The 22,428-nt window shown below is 42.3% G+C and overlaps 1 protein-coding gene across 6 annotated transcripts in view; it reads left to right on the top strand.

The window, feature by feature from the left end:
- Positions 1–233: 233 nt before the first annotated feature.
- CEP85 (centrosomal protein 85) overlaps positions 234–22,428 on the top strand; it is a 35,150-nt gene continuing 12,955 nt past the window's right edge. For 2 of the 6 annotated variants that reach the window (XM_047873739.1, XM_047873744.1), the window contains exons 1-6: positions 5,769–5,895; positions 10,574–10,647; positions 13,659–13,811; positions 19,347–20,041; positions 20,872–21,005; positions 21,428–21,545. In XM_047873739.1, the coding sequence (XP_047729695.1) occupies positions 10,593–10,647; positions 13,659–13,811; positions 19,347–20,041; positions 20,872–21,005; positions 21,428–21,545 (1,155 nt within the window). In that variant the 5' untranslated portion in view covers positions 5,769–5,895; positions 10,574–10,592. Of the gene's footprint in view, positions 387–5,768; positions 5,896–6,054; positions 6,415–10,573; positions 10,648–13,658; positions 13,812–18,910; positions 19,032–19,346; positions 20,042–20,871; positions 21,006–21,427; positions 21,546–22,428 lie in introns of those variants that run through there. The other 4 variants (XM_047873742.1, XM_047873740.1, XM_047873741.1 and 1 more) reach the window with 4 other exon arrangements.

Here is a 22,428-nt window from a genome sequence, read left to right as displayed (position 1 = left end):
GCCCACTGGAGCCAGACACGTAGCAATACACCAATGCTGCCATCCTGGGGGCGGGACTAAGGCGGGGCCTGGAGGATGGCGGTGTTGGGGATTGGCCTATCCTGCCGGGGGCAGGAACCGGAGGCGGGGCTTGTGTTGCAAGGGACCAGTGGTTGACCTAAGGGGCGGGATTTGGGGGAACACACCTGGCTCCCTGGAGTCTCGCGCAAATGCCCGCCCTTGCTGGGGCGGGGAGGGACCTCGCTACCCTGAGGCTTGCTTGTCCCCCGCCGACCTGTAGGCAGAAGAGTTCGCCTGGGAGAAATCGAGCCTGGGAGATTCCGATGCAAGGGCGCCTGAAGACCGGCCGCTGGCTGGGTGGTGTTCGGAGCCCATCCGGATTAGCGGTAACTGGGTCATTTAGGGGCCTCTCTGACTCCTCTTGCAAAGCATCCCACTGACCTGCTCTGAGACCCCTCCTACCTTCATGTCCTCACACTCCTCTCTTAATCCAGGTCCATATCCTCCCCAAACCTATATCCTCTTCAGCTCCTCCTCTGCTCAGGAAGGGTCCCCTCTCCTCACGGATCATGTTCTCATTCAGTTTCTACTCCTCTCCTCCCACTCCCACCTTTCCCGCCACACCAGCTCACTCTTCTTGTAGTCTGTTTGTCCCTTGTGCCAGCCTACTTTTGTGTATCTTCCTTGCTGGTCTGGAACAGTCTCTCCTTTCATAACAGTCCTCCAAAACTCCGACCCTCATGGAAAAGCCTATCTTAGTAAGTCCGTTCTTATTAGAGGCAGAAGACTCATCATCACACCATTGTGAGGCCCTGCTTCAACAAAGGGTCAGCCCTCTTGCCCAATCTTGATGCAACAATGGGAATCCTGTCAGAATGTTTCCTGGAGTTCAATCTTTTTTTCTATGTGGTTTGAGTTCAATGCCTCCAGCAGCACGTGTTTGGCAGATTGGTACACAGGGATTGGTGTGAAATTCTGGCGGGTGCACCAGGGTCTGGGGGGGGGGGGGGTGCACACTGGGTTCTGACTGGTGCTGGTCTTGGATCCTATCTCTGCTCATCTCTGTGTGACTTGGGAAAAGTCAGTTACCCTCTTAGAGTCTCAGATTCCTCAGCAGGACACAGCAGAGTTGTCGTTGTGGGTTGTTGGTACTTACAGTTAGAGCTTTACACTTCGTCAGAACCTGAGACTAGACAGAAATGACTTAGAGTAGGGGGTTAGGGTCAGGCAGGTAATAAGTGAGAGGAGATGAGTGGGGTCCACATTGAACTAGAGTATGTTACATCCCTGTACTCCATCTCTCACCCCCAAGGGAGGGACTGTCGGGACAGTGGGAAACCTTGGTTGAAAGAATGCATGAGTGGATTACTAAATAATTCCCCAAAGTGGAATATCTAAGCCTAAATCCACTGAACCCTGTTGGTAATCATTTGTTTCTTTCCTGCAGAAGCCTGGATGGCTGTCTTTATTCTGATGGTGATAGGCTTGATGCTGTGATAAAATCCTGCCGAGATATCTTCCCCAACTCTAGCCCTTGGCTTCTAGTTTTGTTGCCTGAAGTAAGGGTGGGGTAGAGGAAGATTTAGGGAGAGACGAGTAGTCTGTCCTCTAGTTAGGGAGACAAGATGAAACCCCAGTGTGTCCCAACTACTATCTGGTAAGGAATGTGGCTGCTGAGCCTCAAGCTGTGCTTCCTCATCCCACCATCCCTTCCCATCTCTGGAAGTCTTCCAAGGACAGGATTGGGCTGCTCAATACGGTAGGGGACTGGGCAGGGAGTATAGCCAATAAACAACAAGGAATTTTCCTACTTTGACTCCTTTTCTGTGTAATCTGACTACAAAGCTTCAGCACTTCATGAGTGTGTGTAGTTGTGAGAAGTCACTTTATTCTCTATAGGCATCAGTGTTTGTGCTACTATCATGTATCCATTCAAAAATGGGTTGGAACCTACTATGCCCCAGTTCCTGTGGTAAGCCTACACAAGACACAGTTGTTAACCTTACAGAAAGGACAGCTGAGTGCAGGAAGTAGGTGGTGTGGACCAGGAGACAGGACAGGCTTAACAGGTTGGCAGAGTGGCACTTTTACAAAACCACAAGAAGGCCCTTGTGCCTCTTTTTTGTTTGTTTTGTTTTTGAAATACTTTTGATTGATATCTATGACCATTTTGGAAATCAATTTCTTGGGAAAGTATTTTGGTACAAACAATAAAAGTTAAATTTAACAGTCTTGGGGCTTCTGGGTGGCTCAGTCGATTGAGCATCCAACTCTTGATTTCGGCTCAGGTCATGATCTCATGGTTCATGAGATTGAGCCCTGCATTGGGCTCTGCGTGCTTGGGATTCTCTCTCCTCTCTCTCTGTCCCTCTTCCCCCTCACCTCTCAAAATAAATAAACTTAAAGAAAAAAAAGGATTCTCTCTTTTCCCTTCTGTCCCTCTCCCCAATTGTGCTCCCTAAAAAAACAAACAAACAAACAAACAAAAAAGTTAAAAAAGTTCAAATTTAACAGTCTTAACATTTCATTTGCAAGAACTTTTCTTCTCATTTAATGCTTTAATAGCTCCTAAAAATTAAATCAGATGATCAGTCCATATTATCATTTTTAAAATTTTAATTAAAAAAAATTTTGAGAGAGGGTGTGTGTGCGAGCGAGGGAGAAGGGCAGAGAGAGAATCTTAAGCAGGCTGCATGCGCTGCATGGAGACCTATGTGGGGGCTTGATCCCATGACCCTGGGGTCATTACCTAAGCCGAAATCAAGAGTCGGACACTCAACCAACTAAGCCGCCCAGGAACCCCTATATTATTTTAAGCACACCAAAGTCACACATTTTTAAAAAAATTTTTAATGTTTATTTATTTTTGACAGAGAAAGAGAGAGAGACAAGAGTGTGTGAGGGGAGGGGCAGAGAGAGGGAGACACGGCATCTGAAGAGGCTCTAGACTCTGAGCTGTCAGCACAGAACCAACATGGGGCTCAGACTCACCAACTATGAGAACATGACCTGAGCCAAAGTCAGCCTCTTAACTGACTGAGCTACCCAGGCACCCAAAAAGTCACACATTTATTAAATCAGCATGCAAGTAATTACATTTCATTGGGATTTCATATTCACTTTATAGGTCTGGAGTAGAGTATTTAAATAGACCTTTTGGTCTATTTAAATCTTAACTTTTGCCCTTTTTTTTTTTTTAATTTTTTTTTAACGTTTATTTATTTTTGAGACAGAGAGAGACAGAGCATGAACGGGGGAGGGTCAGAGAGAGAGGGAGACACAGAATCTGAAACACGCTCCAGGCTCTGAGCAGTCAGCACAGAGCCTGACGCGGGGCTCAAACTCACATACCGCGAGATCATGACCTGAGCCGAAGTCGGACGCTTAACCGACTGAGCCACCCAGGCGCCCCACTTTTGCCCTTATTTAAAATATATCCTGAAGGTGGGGTGCCTGGGTGGCTTAGTCCATTGAGTGTCTGACTTGATTTTGGCTCAGGTCATGATCTATCAGTTCAATTCATGGGTTCGAGCCCCACATCGGGCTCTGTGTTGGCAGTGCAGAGCCTGCTTGGGATTCTCTCTCTCTCCCTCTCTCTGCCCCTCTCCTGCTCTCTCTCAAAATAAATAAACATTTAAAGTATATATATATATATATATATATATATATATATATATACACACACACACATCCTGAAGGAAAAAGGCAAAATATTACTGATTGTACTATGCTTAAATATCTCAAAAAAATAGAAACAAAATTAAGTAAACAAAGAAACTACTGAGCTTAAACTATATTTAGTTGACCAATGAAAGAAGCCTCTGTGCTGTGTAACAATAGATGCTTATAAAATAAGCCACTAGACAACACTAATGCATGTGAAAGCAGTATCTCTAATGATAGGATTACAACTAAGATGCAGTTAGTTTATGTTCTTATTTTCTTTGATTAAGCTGGGGTGGGATATATCTGGCCAACTCTTTTTTCACTCAGGTGATAATTCCAAATTTTATTAAATTTGCAGCAAGTCTTTTTTTTTTAACTTGTTTATTTTGAGAGAGAGAGAGAGAGAGAGAGAACGGGTGGGTGAGGGGCAGAGAGAGAGGGAGAGAGAGAATCCCAAGCAGGCCCCATACTGCCAGCACAGGGCCCCACATGGAGCCTGAACCCACAAACCATGAGATCATGATCCAAGCTGAAATTAAGAGTCAGACGCTCAACTGACTGAGCCACCCAGGAACGCCAGGTCTTTTAAAAATAATAAAGTAACTGAAGATTTAAGACTATCTCATATCTAAAAACTGATTGTGAATATTCTCTGAAATTAACATCTGATCTTTGTTAAGACATGAAGACTCATTCACATTTGAAAATTAGTAGTATGATAATGGAGTTACTTTTAAAATATAGATAGCAGGCTCCATACTGTCAGCACAGAGCCTGACCCTGGGCCTGAACCCACCAACCACGAGATCATGACCCAAGCTGAAATCAAGAGTCAGATGCTTACCCAGCTAAGCCACCCAGGCACCCCTAAAAAAAAAAAAAAAAAAAAAAAGGACAGATATCCATTGGAGAAAACTGCATAAATGCACTATGTGCCATTTGTAAATTTAAATCTCAGCACTTCCACTATGTTTCCAGTTAGCTTTGTCTTCCGTTCTCTGTATCGGCTCTTCAAATACTCTCCGTTCTTCTCAGTCCCCTATATGCCCGTTCCCTCCCTCTTCACAGATGTTTTCCACAAAAGAAACAGAAGCAATCAAGTAGAGGTTTCCACCACCCATTAGTCTATCTCCTACCCACCAGTCTACAAATTTATTCAGACACCTATCCTTACTATGTAAGAAAGGTTTCTGGTCCTAATTTAGAGAATATCCCCTAAATGCATCTATCACATCATACCCAGATTCATTATCCATTAAATCTGCTATTTTATGCCTTCTATATTGTTACCTTAAAATGTTATGAGACCAGGGTGGGGATAGAACTTTGGAGCACATCCCCAGAGTCCTAACTCTAGACTGAATTTGATCCAGTAATTAATTCTCTTTAAGTCTGGTTCTTCAAAGTTAAGAAATCCCAACCTTTTAATGCCTCTCCCTCCCAGGTCAGGTTTCCAGAAACCCGGAATTTGTCACTATCCTTTGGCTGATGGCTTTGTCCCTCCTTTTAACAATTCCCCGGTCTGATTCTGAAGTATACATTAACGCAAATGAACTTAGTTCTTTTCCTTGGGACGGAGTTTGGGTAGGGAGGCAAGATCGATCTGTTAGTTACTCTTCAACCTGAGTCCTGGTCACAGTCTTGACCACTGGCGACCCTAACCCAGCCCACGCCCTGCCCCAGCCACAGATGAGCCCTAACCCTGACGAGGCAGTGACCCAGGCCACACCCTAACTCCGGACCACCACCTGACCCTTTGCTTTATCTCAGGTGGGACCACTTATAGGTAGTGGGGAATGGGAAAAGGGTGGGACCGGTGGGGGGGGCAGGGGTTCCTGAAAGATTTTCCCTGGCATCCAGCTTCCTGATCCGCCCAAGCCCAGGAAACCACTTCAGCCCTGAGTCTGGAGGGCTCCGCCCACAGGCGAGACCTGGCTAGGGGCAGGGCAGAAGGTTCCGAAGGGCGGTGAGGTCATGCGCAGAGAGATCTGCTCCCGGCGCCGAGCGCAGCGTGCAGGGGTGGGACACCGGCGCGGCCCGACTCCTGATTGGCCCCAGGCGGGCAGAAGGGGGCGGGGGCGGGGCGGCGCGCGCTCTGAGGCGCGCGGCCTGGCGGGTGTGTAACGGCCGTTAGGCGAGCCGAGGGAGGGAACTGCTGCCTGCGGCTGACGTGGTGGCCGCAGTCGGCGTCCCAGGGTGAGGGATTTCGCCGCCCGCTTTCGGCCCCACGTAAGTCCTCCTCCCCTCGGGAGCCCTTGATGGGCTGACAGACCCCGCCCCACCTTGGGGAGCCCCGGAGGAGCCCTAGAAACACTCCTGACCTGCCTTCTTCGGGGGCCGCAGGAGAGCGAGGCGCATGCGCAGAGCCGCTAAGCCGTCCTCTATGGGTCTCTCACCCGCTGGGCTTCCTAAAATAATACCCCGCACACGCCCCCTCGCGACTCGCTCGCGTCCCCGCCCTCTTCGCCTGGCTTTCTCCATCCTTCACTCCACAGCAGTTGCTTTACCTTTGTAAAGGGTAGGCCCCGTGCCAGTCGCCGGCGGGACGGCAGGAAGCACGTTGGTTGCCTTCACGCGGCACGCAGTCCCGGGAGAAGAGGCGACATTGCTCGGGTGACGACTCGTTCGTTAGCACTCAGTGGTGTGGGCTGGTCAAGTACGCAGAGCGCTAAGCATCAGGCGCCGGTGTAGTTCGGGAGGGCAGGGAGCCCTCCATGAGGAAGCGAAGTTGGGGCTGAGGCTTAAAGGGTGAGTAGAGAGTTATGGTTGGGGGACAGACAGCACTTGTGAAGGCGCCAGGCTAGAGTTTCTGAGCCGACTTTGCTCCCCACGGGATATTTGACGACGTCCGGAGACATTTGCAGCTCTACAGCTCGGGGATTGCTCCTGGCATCTAGAAGTCAAGGATGCCGCTAAACATCCACCTTACACAGGACAGTACCCCCCCCCGCCCCCCCCCAACACTTATCTGACCGAAAACGTCAGGAGCATCCCGATTTCCGAACCCTGCTCGACGAGGAGGTTACAGCATGTTTGTTCAATAGAAGGTATCCAGCACTTCACGATAAAACAGGAGGATCAGAGACCTGTTTGTCTTTTACGCCAGTATATTTCCAGCATCTGGCACAGAGCCAGGCGAATAGTAGGCACTCAGTAAATTTTGGTTGATGAATTGAATACTGTGTGCTGGGTCAGGAGGGTCGATAATACCAGGATGATTAAGATAACCATGCCTCATTACTTATCCAAAGTCCTTTTCTCAGGACTTTGTAAAGATAACTTCTTGGCAAGGATTTGGCTTCTATTTCTTTAGGTATGGTTTAATGAATGATCATGGTCATGACAGTGTGATGGTGTGAGATTTTTTTTTTTTTAATGTATGTTTGTTTATTTTGAAAGACCTCATGCACAAGGGAGAGAGAATCCCAAGTAGGCTCTGCACTAACAGCACAGAGCCTGATGCGGGGCTTGATCCCACAAACCCGAGCCCATGATCTGAGCCCAATCAAGAGTTGGAGGCTCAACTGACTGAGCCACCCAGGCACCCTGATGGTGTGAGATTCTTACTGTGCTTGTGTCAGCTGTGTATCCTTTCAAATCCATTCCTGTCTTGATGTGGTTCTCAGCAGCTGTCAAGTGTGACATTCCACACTAAGATTATAATTCTTTAGGGAGAGAAATATGACAGTCAAAACCTAACTCTTGGGTAGCACCTTGGAAAAGTGAGCCTGTGTGGTGACCAGGGGCAAAGTGAAGAAATTGTATGAGCTGTCCCTGCTCCCAACTTCTTTGGGGCTTGCAGCTCTGGCTGGGTCTGAAGCAGAAACCCCCAACTTGTGGTGCCTTGGTAACTTCCTTTATTTCTTTTTGTCACACACAGAAAAATGCTAACTAGACTCCTTTAGCATTAGAGCACAGTCCTGGCTTTGAAGCCTCTTCTGGCTGTATGACCTTCACCTCTGTAAGCCTTCATTTTTTCATCCATGAAATGAGGGTAATACTAGTAATTGCCTCATAGGTTTGATGTGAGCATTGATAAGACATGATACTTATACAGTGTTTAGCACAGTGCTAGGTGGGTAGAAAGTACTGAATACATATTAAATTTGTTGGATGAATAAATAGTTTAAAGGGCTTTGAAGATAGAAACCATCAATGTTGAGTGCTTTTTTTTTTTTTGTCTGCTTCCATTCACTCCTACCTTTCTTGGCTGTGTAATTGGTTATTTACATTACTTCTTGTATATTCATTTCTCTCACTTTTATTTCAGGAAATCTTTATCTCCTTCAAATGATCCTAAAAACGTCCACCAATAGCTCATCTACTTCTGAACTTAGTAGGAAAAAGTTAAGAATGATCTCTTCCATATTGTTTTGCTTCTTTTGGGAGTTCTTTTTTTTTATTATAATTCACATACAATAAAATTCAATTTTACATGTGTACAATTCAGTGGTTTTAGTACATTCACAAGGTTGTGCAGCCATCACCATTATCAAATCTCAGGAGATTTTGATCACCCTGGAAAGAACCCCCATATCCATTAGCAGTCACTCCCTATTGCCCCTCCTCTTAGTCCTTGGCAACCACTAATCTATCTATGTGGATTTGCCAGTTCTGGACATTTCATATAAGTGGAATTTATCCATTCATCAGTTGATAGACATTTGAAGTTTTTTTCTTTTTGGCTGTTATAAATAATGCTGCTCTGAACATTCATATACAAGATTTTGTGTGAGCACGTTTTTTTTTTTCTCCTGAACATATACTTAGTAGTGGAATTGCTGAGTTATAGAGTAACTTTTTTAAAAAAAATATTTTATTAAAAATTTTAAATGTTTTTATTTATTTTGAGAGAGACAGAAACAGAGCATGAGCAGGGGAGGGTCAGAGAGAGGGAGACAGAATCGAAGCAGGCTCCAAGCTCTGAGCTGTCAGCAGAGCCAACCGTGGGGCTCAAACTCGTGAACCATGATATCATGACCTGAGCTGAATTTGACACCTAACTGACTGAGCCACCCAAGTGCCCCTAGAGTAACTCTTTAATTGAGAGTTCTTTTGTCATCCTATCTTCAACTCTTCTGAATTTGCAAAGGTCTCAGAATCCTACTACCATTTTTGTTATACTTTAAAGAAATGAGTGAAGGAAAGGATTTTGATAGTGACCATTTGATATCACTACTAGGCAGATAATCTAATCCTTCTGTGTCACCATTAACACACTGAATGATAATAGCCGTATATGTTGAAGCTTTTACTGAACAATCTCTTACCCACTTTGTCAAGACCTGGGATTGCAGGGGATGGTACCATTAATGTAGATGCAGTGAATAAGTGAGGGTTTGGGTTGTTGTTACTAAGAGAAAACTATAGAGGTCAGTAAAGCATACTAGAGAAATCTGTACCCATATAGCCTTTGTTTTCCCTTCAGAGTTGAATTTCACCTCTTAAGAATTGTGATCTACTGACTGATTTTGTTCCAAACTCTTTGGGAGCTCTTATAAATTCAGTTTCTAAATTCATACTTTATCTTCCAGGGACCACAATGTACCTCTTTTTTATTGACATAAACTGACAAGTAATAATAATAAAAATGTAATTAAGCACTTAATATGTGTCAGGCACTGTTGTGAGTTAATTCTAAATGAATTAGCATGCATTAGGTTTTGTTTTTATCCTCATTTTTATATGAAGGAACTGAAGCACATAGATATTAAGAAATTTCCCCAAGGTTACACAGCTAATTGAGAAGTCAGACTTCACATTCAGGCTGTCTGATCACACGTGCATACTGTGAACCACTTCCCTGTACTGCCATGCCTCTTAAATACTATTCAAAAATAAGATATTTCCTACTTTTAGTTACAGTTAATTAAAGCTTTTGTTTACACAGATAGTAATCAGACTTATGCTGAATTCTCACAGCCTAACATTAGAATAAATGTAAGTGTTTTAAGAAGTGGGGAAATGGGAAGAAAACCTCATGTTCCCAGCTGAGAATTGGAGTTATGCTTATGACCAAGAATTCTGTTTGTGAATCATATGACTAACTTTCATTACTGGAGGAATAGGAGAACTTAAGTTAATTGTAACTGAAGGTATAATACTCCGCTGGTAGTTTGGTTGTTTAGTTCTTTCTCCACTCCACTCCCCCATCCTATTTTCATGGCTAAGAAAATCCATGGCAAAGTTTGTTAATTAAAAGTAATATTAGGGGTGCCTGGGTGGCTCAGTCGGTTGAGCATCTGGCTCTTGACTTCAGCTCAGGTCATGATCTGACAGTTTGTGAGTTTGAGCCCCACATTGGGCTTTGCGCTAACAGTGCAGAGCCTGCTTGGGATTCTCTCTCTCTCCCTCTGTCTCTGCCCCTCCCTCCACTCATGTGTTCTGTTTCTCTCTCTCTCAAATAAATAAACTTAAAACAATAAATAAAAGTAATATTATTTTGGGGGTGCCTGGTGACTCTTGGTTTCAGCTCAGGTCATGATCTCATAGTTAGTGAGTTCAGGCCTCACCTCTGGCTCTGTGCTGGTGATGCAGAGCCTGCTTGGGATTCTTTCTGTCTCTCCCTTTCTCTGTGCCCCTCCCCTGCTCATGCTCTCTCTCTCAAAATAAACATTTAAAAAATATATCATTTTTAATTTTTGCAGCAATTGAGGGGTTCTAGGATCATATAGGATCAGTATTGGGAATCTCTATTTGGTTCTAGGTTTTCTCTCCCTTAATTTAGGAAGAGAAGTAGGAAGGAGTATTCGGAGTTGCTTTGCCTTAAAAAATATCTTTAGGAGTAAAACAAGGGGAGGACTAAAGACTATTCTGTGTGGTTTTGGCAGTTTGGGTTGAATGGGAGTGAGTTATAGGGAATTAAAAGTAATAGAGAGATCTGACTGGTTATTCCTTCATTCTGCAGTTGGCTCAAATAACTATTGATGGCCATGCAGGAGAAATACCCAAGTGAGAGGATCTCTCATGTGACTTCACCAGGTGAGTAGTCAAAGTTTTCTGGGTTAAATTCTGACTTTTGCTCTGTTGTTCCATAACAAGTTTCCTTTAAAGGAAATATTCAGCAAACAAGCATTCACTGAAATGCTTGAAAAGAACAAAAATAACAGGAGGCTATATTCAATAGAAAAACAGTCCTCTCCAAGAGAACAACTGTTTATCTCGGGTCCTACATGGCTTCCAACAAGCCCACGTGATTGTTTGGGAGGGGAGGACACATGAAGGAACAGAATGACTTTGGAACATAGTTTCATTTGAAATCAGAAAAACACAGCATAAATTACTGTGTTCTATGTTGTCTTTGTAGTCCTGTGGGTGTGTCAGTCATCTGCTAGCCCACAAAGATTGGAATTCTTCTTGGATGCCTACAGTCTCAGTTATGTTGTCACTAGAGACTCAGGAATTTATCTTTAGAGTGGATTGACAAGATTTTGAAAGCTCAGCAGATATACTAAGTGGATATATTAAGTATATTAAACATATATAAATATATGTATACACAATAAACATATTAAGTAGATACAGTATATTCAAGTAGGAAGTAGCATAGAAAAATAACTTTTTGAATCTGGGGTATTTATGAAGAAAAGGGTACATTTTATTCAGCTAAGGATATGCTTTATTTTTTTTAATCTTCATTCATTTTTGAGAGAGAGAGAGACAGAGGGTGAGCAGGGGAGGGACAGAGAGAGAGAGGAAGACACAGAATCTGAAGCAGGCTCCAGGCTCCGAGCTGTCAGCACAGTACCCGGTGTGGGGCTGGAACTCATGAAATGCAAGATCATGACCCAAGCCAAAGTCAGACACTTAACCGACTGAGCCACCCAGGTGCCCCAGGATATGCTTTATTTAACTTTAAAATCCCACAGTGCCTTACAGCAGACATTTGTTAGATATTTGTTGTATTCTCCTAGGCATGCTGCCTTGCAGAAATTATGCATTTTAAAAAGCATTTGTTGAATCAGTTCAAGATTCATTCAGCAAATATTTATTGATCATCTGCTATATGCCACACATTGTTTCAGGGCTGGATTGTACAATTTCTTATGACAATTATGTGTATAACACACAAGTTTTTGGGATGTAGCAATTTCTAACAAAACTCACTGCTCTTCTGATGGCTTTTGTCTTTAGTAATCTCTCATTCAATTAATGATGGTCTTAATATTTTGATGAAGATGCTGGTGATAGGACATGTGACATAACACACAAAAAATTTTGCTTTCAAATTTTAATTTGGAAATAAGCATAAGCCTCTTTACCTATATCAAAATAAAATTTTATTTTAACAAATATCTCTTCTGAATTGATGTGTGGAGTGAGCAGATAGAAAAGTGGTACCCATAAAGAATGGAAGGGTAGTAGTAAAACAAGAAGTGATTTCCAGTAAGAGGCCAGGAAGATGGTAATAGAGGCTCTTAATCAGTTTTCCTTATTTCAAAGGGTCTGGCAAATTGTAAGCTAAGTAGAGAGAGAACGCCATATAAACTCATCAAGAAGTCAGATTACTTTCTTTCTAGTACTTAGTACAGATAGTAACACCAGCTAATCTTAGGCTGATCAGAAGCTCTGATTGTTGGGTATATCTTCTATGAAAGATTATTACTGATTACTGCATGTATATAAATTCTTTCAAATCAGGCAGTCCACTGTGACCCAAAGAATAAAAAGGTGTCCTTGGAGAAAGTTAGGGTGCCTTCAGTAGAAAGCAGAAGTGTAGCAAAATTAGAAGAAAGTGGGTGAAAAAGATGGGAGAAGCACTAAAACTGGAACAAGAGAGAGGGTGGTTTGTGTTGAGATATCATTTGCTTCCCACTAAATCAAAAAGTCTGTAGAACTTTATTTTCTGATTTCAACTCAAACTCTGACACTTTAAATGGATAAGTAGACACCATTTCCTCTTTGTCTGTTTACACTGATCATCAGATACGGTTTAGAAAATTAGTGGTTTTTAAACAATAAATACTAGCAAATTATTTATTGAATATTTTCTACTTACTGGCCTTTAAATAGCAAGCTAACAGAATTAAAAATATCTCATCAGTCTTGTTTTGTCTTACCCACTCGGAAATTTTAGTGGTTTCTTTGCATTGCACTCAAAGTCTTAAACTCTTCAGATTGACTTTCAAGACTTACCTTGATCTGGATTCACCCTGCCCACAGGGTATCCTTGTTCAGTCAAGCAATGATTTTCAACAACAGACTGGACTGCCTATTAACCTAGGGAACATTTGGAAGCATATGAGGTATTTTCAGGTTTCACAGTGATGGTGGGATGGGGTTAGGGCTGCTACTGGCTTTTAATAGTGACCAGGGATGCTAAGCCATCCTGCCACATATAGACTACACATTGAAGAATTGTCATGCTCAGAATGCCAAAAGCAACCCTGTAAGGGGAAAGAATGTGGATATTGGAATCTAAACAACCTGGGTTCAAATCTCAGCTCTATCCATTGTAAAATAGGGGTGATGATACTGTTCAGTAAGGAAGATGAGATCATGTTGATAAAGTGTTATGGCTTCTAGGTTTCAAAACATGGTAGTAGCTACTATTAAATAGTATTGTTTTCCATCCCAGTACTTCTGGGTTCTTGGTAAATCTTATTTCTGTCTGTGAACATTCTCAACTCTCATGCTATTTCTATTTAAAATTAACTAACTTAGGGGCACCTGGGTGGCTCATTTGGTTAAGCGTTTGACTGTTGATTTAGGCTCAGGTCATGATCTCAGGGTCGTGACATTGAGCCCAGCACTGGGCTTCATGCTCAGCATGGAGATTCTCTCTCCCTCTCTCTCTGCTCCTCCCTTACTTGTACTCTCTCTCAAAAATAAAAAAATAAAATTAACTAACTCAGAGTAACTGAAATAGGTACAGGAGAGAGAAGGGTAGGGTGCTGCTATTTTTTCATAGGTTTAAGTGATTTATTTAAACAGTCTTGTGGGGGTTATATCAGCTGGTTCACACTAAAGGTGGGAAATGACACTTGTTTCAGGTTCCGGTGTAATTCAAAAGGGCAGTTCCCTGGGGACTGAATGGCAGACCCCAGTTATCTCAGAGGCTTTTCGGAGTCGCTTCAGCCGCTGTTCAAGTGTAGCTGACAGTGGGGACACAGCCATTGGCACATCATGCTCAGACATTGCAGAGGGTAAGTGTGAATTAATGTTTTGATTACCAATATGTGTTGTCATTTTCACATTGTGTTCCAGGTATATTGTCATTTCCAGAGTATTCATAACTCAGTCCCTTCAGCCAGGGAGTTTGCTTGATTTTTCTTACTCCCATGTTTCTTACAACTGGTCCTTTCCTCTCAATTTTTACTGTTTGTCCTATCTTAAACAACTTTCTAGTAGGTTTCTTGGCTTCAAGTGTTTCCCTCTACTGCCAGACTAATTTCTAAAAGCCTGATTTCATAGTTTTCCTTTCCTGTAAATTCTCAACTGCTTCTGTTACTTGGAGGATAAAGTTCAGGAGCCTTGCTGAGTTCTGTGATCTGGCCTTATTCCACCCATTCAGACATATTTCTTAACTGTCACCAAGTATGGTGTTTTATTATGTTATGAAAAAGCACAGAACTTTTGTTGTTATTTTTGGCTATCTGAACTCTTTCCTTTTTTTTTTTTTTTTTTAAGATTTTATTTTTTACGTTATCTTCACACCCAGCATGGGCCTTGACCTCACAACACCAACTGAGATCAAGAGTTGTACACTCCACCTACTGAGCCAGACACATGTCCCTGAGCGCTTTCCTTCTTTAATCTGGGCCCATTCGTGCTGTTTCCACCTCCTCTTGCCCTTCCCAGCTATGCTGATCTTATATTTCAAAATCTAGTAAAGTGTATGATAAGACTTTTCTCATCCCTTCCACCCATTACTGATCTCCCTCTCTGCAATCTTGTATCTTTATTGTGCCTGCCATTTTGGGGGCACATAAATTAAGTAATAACTGCCAGACAGTACTTTACAAGAGTTTTTTCTTTTTAGTTAGTTAGTTTGTTTGTTTATTTAATCTGTATACCCTATGTAGGGCTCAGACTCAAAACCCCTAGCTCAAGAGTCACATGCTCTAGCAACTGAGCCAGCCAGGTGCCCCAAGAGTATTTTATTTTTGCATTTAGATAGTTCTTAGAGGGCAGAGGACCTCATAATAATAACTAAAAACTATTTATTAAATACTTTGTGATGGATACTATACTAAATTTTTTCTACATTTTTCATTAATGTCTTTAAGAACTCTATGAAATATTTTATTATTTCCATTTTACAGATGAGAAAAGCTGAATTTCAAAGTGTTTAGATGACTTGATTAAAGTCACAAAACTAGTCACTAGTATTTTATCAGATGTCACAGCCACTAGGATGGCTATAATCAAAAACATAATAACAAGTGTTGGTGAGAATCTAAAGAAATTGGAACCTCTATACAGTACTGGTGGGAATGTAAAATGTTATAGCTGCTTTGGAAAGCAGTTTGGCAGATCTTCAAAAAGGTAAACATGGAGTCACCCTATGACTCAACAGTTCCACTCCACCTACCCAAAAGAAATGAAAACACATTTCCACACATAATCTTGTTATAGGAATGTTCATAGCATTATACATAGTAGCCAAAAAAATGGAAACAACCCCAAATGTTTATTAACTGATGAATGGATGAGTAGAATGTAGTATATCCATATAATAGTACATTTTTCTGCAATAAAAAGAAATTAAGTACTAATACATGCTACAAAACGGATGAACTTTTAAAATATTTATGCTAAATAAAGCCAGACACAAAAGGCCACATATTGTATGACTCCATTTATGTGAAATGTCTAGAATAGGCCAATCTATAGAGACAGAAAATAACTTAGTGATTGCCCAAGGCTAGGGAAGTTAGGGGAAATGGAATGTGACTGCTAAAGGATAAGACGTTTCTTTTTGTGGTGATAAAATGTTCAATAATTGATTTTTGTGATGGTTATACACCACTGAATATAGTAAAAACCATTGACTTGTACACTTCAAGTGGATGAATTGAATGGATGTGAGTTATATTTCTGTTTTTTAAAATTTTTAAGTTTATTTATTTTGAGAAAAAGAGCGTGTGTGCCTATATGAGCAGGACAGAGAGAGAGGGAGAGAATCCCAAACAGACTGCACTCTGTCAGCATGGAATCCGATGCGGGCTCGATCCCAGGAACCATGAGATCATGACCTGAGCCAAAATCAAGAGTCGTACACTTAACTGATTTAGCCATCCACGCGCCCCTAGGTTTTGTCTACATGTGCAGTCACGAAACCTTTTTCATTTTGACTAAATAATCTTTTAAAAATCAAACAGTGGTCTAGATACTCTGCCTACTGAATTGACTGACTGTATTTAATTCAGTCACATCATTACACAGATTGTATGCTTTTTATTCCTTTGGGGGAAAAATATATATATTTCCTCTTGTGCATTCTTAAAAAAAATTTTTTTTTAATGTTTTAATTTATTTTTGAGACAGAGAGCGTGAGCAGGGGAGGGGCAGAGAGAGAGCAAGACAGAATCCGAAGCGGGCTCCAGGCTCTGAGCTGTCAGCACAGAGCCCGACACGGGGCTCAAACTCAGGAACCGCGAGATCATGGCCTGAGCCGAAGTCAGACGCTTAACTGACTGAGCCACCCAGGCACCCCAAAATTATAGTAGCCTTGATATAGTGACCAAAGCCATTGGTCTAGAAGTTTGTTTGTTTTTGTTTTTTTTTTTTAAAGGATCCAAGGTGTCTTCTCTGCCAAAACAGTTTTGTACAATGGTCTTTATCTTAATTCTTGTTCATTTTGTTTATGAATCTAGCTTGGTTTTGTTTGGAGCCCAGTTGACAAGAACCCTTTTGACTGGTATAAAATATAGTTCATTGTTGCATCTTTTTTTTTTCCATTGTTGCATCTTTAAACTAAACAGGCTTGGTTTTGTTTCCACCCCTCATTAAGATGTTTTACCTTGAAGATTCTCAAGGGACTGGTAGAGATATATACTTGAGAACTCAGAGGCTTTCAGCTCTTTGCTAAAGACTGAAATAGTCTCTGGCTTAGTTCAGACTACCTTACTTCATAAACCAGTATGAGATATAGACAGAAATGATCAAGATTTAGCAATAGCTGAGGCATCTGGGTGGCTCAGTCCATTAAGTGTCTGACTCTTGATCTCAGCTCAGATCTTGATCTCTGGGTGGTGAGTTTAAGCCCCACATTGGGCTCTGCGCTGGGCATGAAGCCTACTTAAAAAAAAAAAAAAAAAAGAGTTATAGGGAAATCTACCCCTTACCAAGAAAGCAGAGTTGTTAGAATTGGGGGAGAGAGGGTGGAGCAGGGCAGTGGGTATTGTTGAGAGATTTAGAAATATGAATACCCTTAAAGTGGCCAAAACCCAATGATTCTGAGAACTGTAGACTTTTCTCTCCAAAAAATCACATATCCTATACTTTAAATTTTGAAAGCCTTTGAAAATTGTAGAAGGTAAGTGGCCCTTTTGAAAATAAGTGTTGCTGTTTGTTTCAAAATACAAACCAGACTTAAGGTGTAACTTGACATTTAATACCAGTTTATCAGAATCACAGCAGATTCCTTACTATAAGTAGATAAACCTAATAGATAAGTGACAAGTGATGAAGATTTTACTTTATTCTTTTTATTTTTTTATTTTTTAAAAGTTTGTGTGTTTGTGTGCATGTGTGAGAGAGAGAGAGCACATATAAGTTGGGGAGGGGCAGAGAGGTTGAGAGAATTCCAAGGAGGCTCCACATCATCGGTGCAGAACCCAGCATGGGGCTTGATCTCACCATCGTGAGATCATGATCTGAGACGAAATCAAGAGTCAAACACTTAACCAACTGAGCGCCCCAAGATTTTCCTTTGTTCTTTTGTCTGTAGATGAAACACACTCCTAGAAAATTAGGAAAACCATATTCTCCTGGGTCATTTGGTACCTTTCTTCTTGGCTTTGGTTTTGGCATTATTACTTTGGGAGTTGTGGGCTCAAAATTGAATTTGGTGAGTCTTAAGAGTGAATGGTGCTGTAGATGAAGAATGGAAGGAGGTGTCGCAAAGTTCAGTGTAATAATAGCAGCCCCTCATATGCTGCAACCTCACTGTCTTCTGTTCCATAATTATACTTTGAGAGCAGAGACCCTTGGTGAGAGTGGATGTTATGATGTTGTTAACAGAGGATTTCAAGTTGGGAGCTTACTATCCTTGGAAGTTTTCATCACCACCAGTCTACCTTATCCTTGTTGACTATTCCTATGTTTATGTTATGGGACATCAAAAACTGTATCCTTTGCCTCTGAAATGTTCTTCTGTCTTGGTCCTGAGAGGCAGACACATTTATCAGAAATAACTGTTGTTGTTTTGATTTGGTTTTTGTTTTGTTTTAGTATGGCTTTTTATATCCCCAAGATCATCTGAGTATAAGAGATTAGATACTTTGCCTTATCCCATACATGATAAGGGATAATTTGGCATGTCCATGTTTTTAAAGAGCTGCTTACAAATGCATATCAGAAGATGGTAGCCAATCTATAGTAAGGTTATAGTATCTGTCCTCACTAGCTGAGTGTGTTCCATGTTGGTTGATGGAAAGGAAAAAGAGAAATGAATTAAATTGGTAGTCCATTCTTCTCCATGGTAGATGTGCTTGGTTTGGAAATGAGTACTGGACATAGTTGAAAAACGAAGGCATTTCTATTCCTTGTCCCCTTACTCAGTTTTTTCCTCGTGAAAGTAACAGGTATGTTTCCTAATATTACTGTCTTGTTGTTTGCTTGCAGTCCACTTCCTTGGCACATTAGTTCTGTGACCCTGTAATCTTTTTCAGAGTAGTACTTGAAAGTTGGAAATAATGTAGAAATGTGAACCTTTTGCAGCGGAGCTAATCAGAGAGTTGTCTCCCAAGACCAATCAAGAGCTAAAGGAAACATAAATCGAATCTAAAGGAAAAGTGAAAAGTCACAGTTAGATACAAACAAGGGGGAAGTGAAAGGCAAAATATAAAATAGAGGATTTCAGTGTGTACCCACTTGAGAGTGCTTACTGTGCTGGAGTGAAACCTGAGAGTTACTAAGAATAACTTCACATATCCAGGCAGTCAGGTCTGGTGCGTGGGAGAGAGAATAGAATCCTGATTCAGATGCCGTACTCCCTGTCCTGGATACAGAGCAGCACTATCCACTGTACCTTTTTCTTTGGATAGTTTAGATTCATTGCTTACCTTTGCTGGGAAGCTTTTGGAGGCCACAGAGGATTCTGGCAGCCCTCCCTTGGAAAGAATATTTTTATTGGATCGGATTATAGCTTGAGAGTTCCCCAACTCCCAGAAGAGTAAGACCTAATCCATTTCCCTTAAGTAAGTGATTTTTTTTTTTAAGTTCAGTTTTAAGCTTTGTTTGTTGACTGGCAAGATTTTTTATTCGTATACAAAGGACAGAGTGTAAGTTAAAAGTAAAGCTAATGTTGCCTTTGGTTGGTTTACCTTGTGAATGGCATTTGAGATCCTAGAATACATACTTCTAAGTTAGGCTGCCTTGTCTTTCTGCCTGATACTTGTGATAATAGTGTCCACTCTGCCTGGTCTCAGGACAGAGAATGTCTGGTGTGGCAGCCATACTCAAAAAAGTATGCTCCTTCAGTTTTGACTTACGGAAAACTATTCTCTTTGCAGATTTTTGTAGCTCAAGTAGCAGCCCTCCTTTCCAGCCCATCAAAAGCCACATAACCATTCCAACAGCCCATGTGATACCTTCTACTTTGGGGACCTCTCCTGCCAAGCCAAATTCTATACCTTCTGGACCCTCTTCCTCCAAACTCCCTTTATCAGGGCTGGCTGAAGGTGTGGGGATGACAAGAAATGGAGACCTTGGTGCAATGAAACGTTCTCCAGGCCTATCTAGAGATTTCATGTATCTCTGTGGTGCTACCGGAGAAAATGGAATTGAGCAGTCCTGGTTTCCAGCAGTGGGCCATGAAAGAGAAGAAGAGGTGAGGAAGTTTGATATTCCCAGTATGGAGTCTACCCTTAATCAGTCGGCGGTGATGGAGACATTTTATTCAGATCCCCACTACCAAGTCCACTTCCACAACCCAAGAGCCGACACAAACAAGGAGTTATACAAAGTGTTGCCTGAGACCAAGAAGGCACCGGGCAGTGGGGTGGTATGTGAGCGGAATGGACCTCACCCTAACAGCAGTGGAGTGCTCCCTTTGGGACTCCAGCCTGCTCCTGGCTTCTCCAAGCCTATACCCTCTCAGGTATGGCAGCCGAACCCTGACCCTTGGCATCCCCGTGAGCGATCTTGTGAGCTCAGCACGTGTCGACAGCAGCTGGAGTTGATCCGTTTACAGATGGAGCAAATGCAGGTAGAGACCCCTTTCCTTGGATTTCACAGGTTCTGTGCAGATCTTAGAACTATATAGGTTTTGTCCTATAAATTTCTATTCTAAAGAAAACATTTGTAAGAAAAAGAGAAGATGTTTGTAGATAGGAAGTGAAGGCTTGTGAATGCCATGTTGGTGGTCTAATTAAACACCATATAGGTCCTCCAGAGTAGAGGGTTACAGCAGAAGACCCCAAAAAGTATAACATTAACAATGATTATGTACTACATACTGTGTACCAGTCACTAGGGCAGGGAATTTCACATACAGAATCTTATTTAAATCTTGTAGCACTTTGATGAGGTAAATGTAAAAATTTTACCAAGTTCTTAGAATAAGTAATCTGTCCAGAGTCACAAAGCTGGTAAGTGGCAGAGCTAGGGTTTAAAACCCATCTCTAAACTCCTGTTTTCCTTCTATTATATCAATTTTGTGTTTAAAAAGATAAAAAAAAAAAAGGCCTTGTACTGCTTAAGAGTGGAAAGGAAAGGAAAGAAGCAGGATACATTCTCCTTTCCTGGTTGGTGAGGACATCTTAGCTCCTGGTTTGCCTCTCTTGCCAGATAATGAAAGATAAGTGACCTTTTCTTAGAACCTAGAGCCTTTCTGAGCAGGGAGTGTCCAGTTGGCAGAAGTCTCCCTGGCAGGTTCTTTCCAGTCATGCATCAGAGCTAAAATTATTTCATAAACACTGGGCCTTCTCAGGCTGAGCCAAAGTGAACCTTGACTAGAGACCCAGCTGGGTACTCCTCAGGTGTTTTCAGGTGCTTGTGGGTCAAGGTCAAGCCTCTCTGGGCCTGCTTGTCTTCCAGCTTCAGAATGGAGCCGTCTGCCACCATCCCGCTGCTTTTGCTCCTCCACTGCCCACATTAGAACCAGCACAATGGATCAGCATCTTGAACAGTAATGAACACCTTCTGAAGGAAAAGGAGCTCCTCATTGACAAGTAAGAGGGCAAGGGGTGCCCTAAGATCAGCCTCTGCTCTCCCAGCCCCCATTGATGGCACCTAATGAGGTCTTCCCAAGGATAGCACATCCCCCTCTGTTTGGGTCTACACCTTGCCTCTTGGTAGAGCTAGGTTGATAAGCACCGAGTCCTTTATCTGACTAATGTGATAGGCCAATTGTGTGTCCTCAGGGGCTCTGGAAGTGCCTGTAGGGGGCAGCCAGTTTTTTGCAGCTGATCTTTCCTTATTTCCCAAGTTAGTTTTCTTATTTTCTCTTCTTCCTTCAGTAAAACAATACTGCCCGTAATGCAAGGCCTTTGTTTTATATGCTATGAATTGTACTCAACTAAGGAAGGTGGGGGCTCATATTGCAAGTAGGTTAGTGTCAGGACCCTGGACCTCATTCTGCTGGCTTTTGCAGGCAAAGGAAGCACATTTCTCAGCTGGAGCAGAAAGTACGAGAGAGTGAACTACAAGTCCACAGTGCCCTTTTGGGCCGCCCTGCCCCCTTCGGGGATGTCTGCTTGCTGAGGCTGCAGGTAAGCATTGGCAGCCAGAATGGTATTCTGATGGTCATAACTCAGTATCTTCCCTTTGCTTCGTACTGTTAGGTATCCAGGAGATAGAAAAGGGATCAAGTGATGTAAAATGTCCTTGCCCTCAAAGCAAGGACAAAGCAAAGCCCTCAAAGAGTAGACATCCTAATTATAAAGCATCCCCTGTTCTGCCTTTGTGGGGGCAGAAAAGATTTAAGGGTAAAATCAGGTATGCCTTGGTGTCAGGACATACTTGGGAGAAGAGGAAGGCAGAGCAAGGTACATAGTAAGGTTCTAGAGTTGGGTGATGTTCTAAGTCTTAATCTCCCAGCCTTTAGCCAAATGGAGGGGGAGGCAGAGGTAACAGGATTTACAGCCATTCTCATTTTTATTCTTCCATGTCTAGAAGCAGCTAAAGGAAGCCATGTTTTCACTAATGGCAATGGCTCCTAAAAAAAAAAAATCTTGCTTTGTTGACTAAGCTTCTTCTGCAATATGAGCTTTTGAGTGATGGGTATTAGGCAGATTATAGTACTGGCTTTGCCACCTAGTGGACCTATTAAGATTGTGTTCTATGTTATGGCATCAGAATGTTAGAGTGAGAAGGGCCCTTATATAAAATCTAGTTCAGTCCTCTAATTTGCTGATGAAAATATTGAGGCTCAAGAAAGAGGAAGAATTTTTGCCTAAGGTCATGTAGAAAATAGAGGAGGACCAGGCCTTGAGCACAGGTCTTCTGAGATCTTATCCTGTGTTCCTTCCATTTTACTACTAGCACCTCAGGCGTTGCTTTAAGGCAGTGATTCTGAAATTTGAGTGTGCATCAGAATCACCTGGAGGGCTTGTTAAGACACAGATTATTGGGCCCTATCCCCAGAGTTTCTGA

Source organism: Prionailurus viverrinus, chromosome C1 (assembly GCF_022837055.1).
Source record: "Prionailurus viverrinus isolate Anna chromosome C1, UM_Priviv_1.0, whole genome shotgun sequence".
Classification (NCBI taxonomy): domain Eukaryota; kingdom Metazoa; phylum Chordata; class Mammalia; order Carnivora; family Felidae; genus Prionailurus; species Prionailurus viverrinus.
The sequence above is the reverse complement of the archived record's forward strand: the minus strand, read 5'-3'. Positions and strand labels throughout refer to the sequence as shown.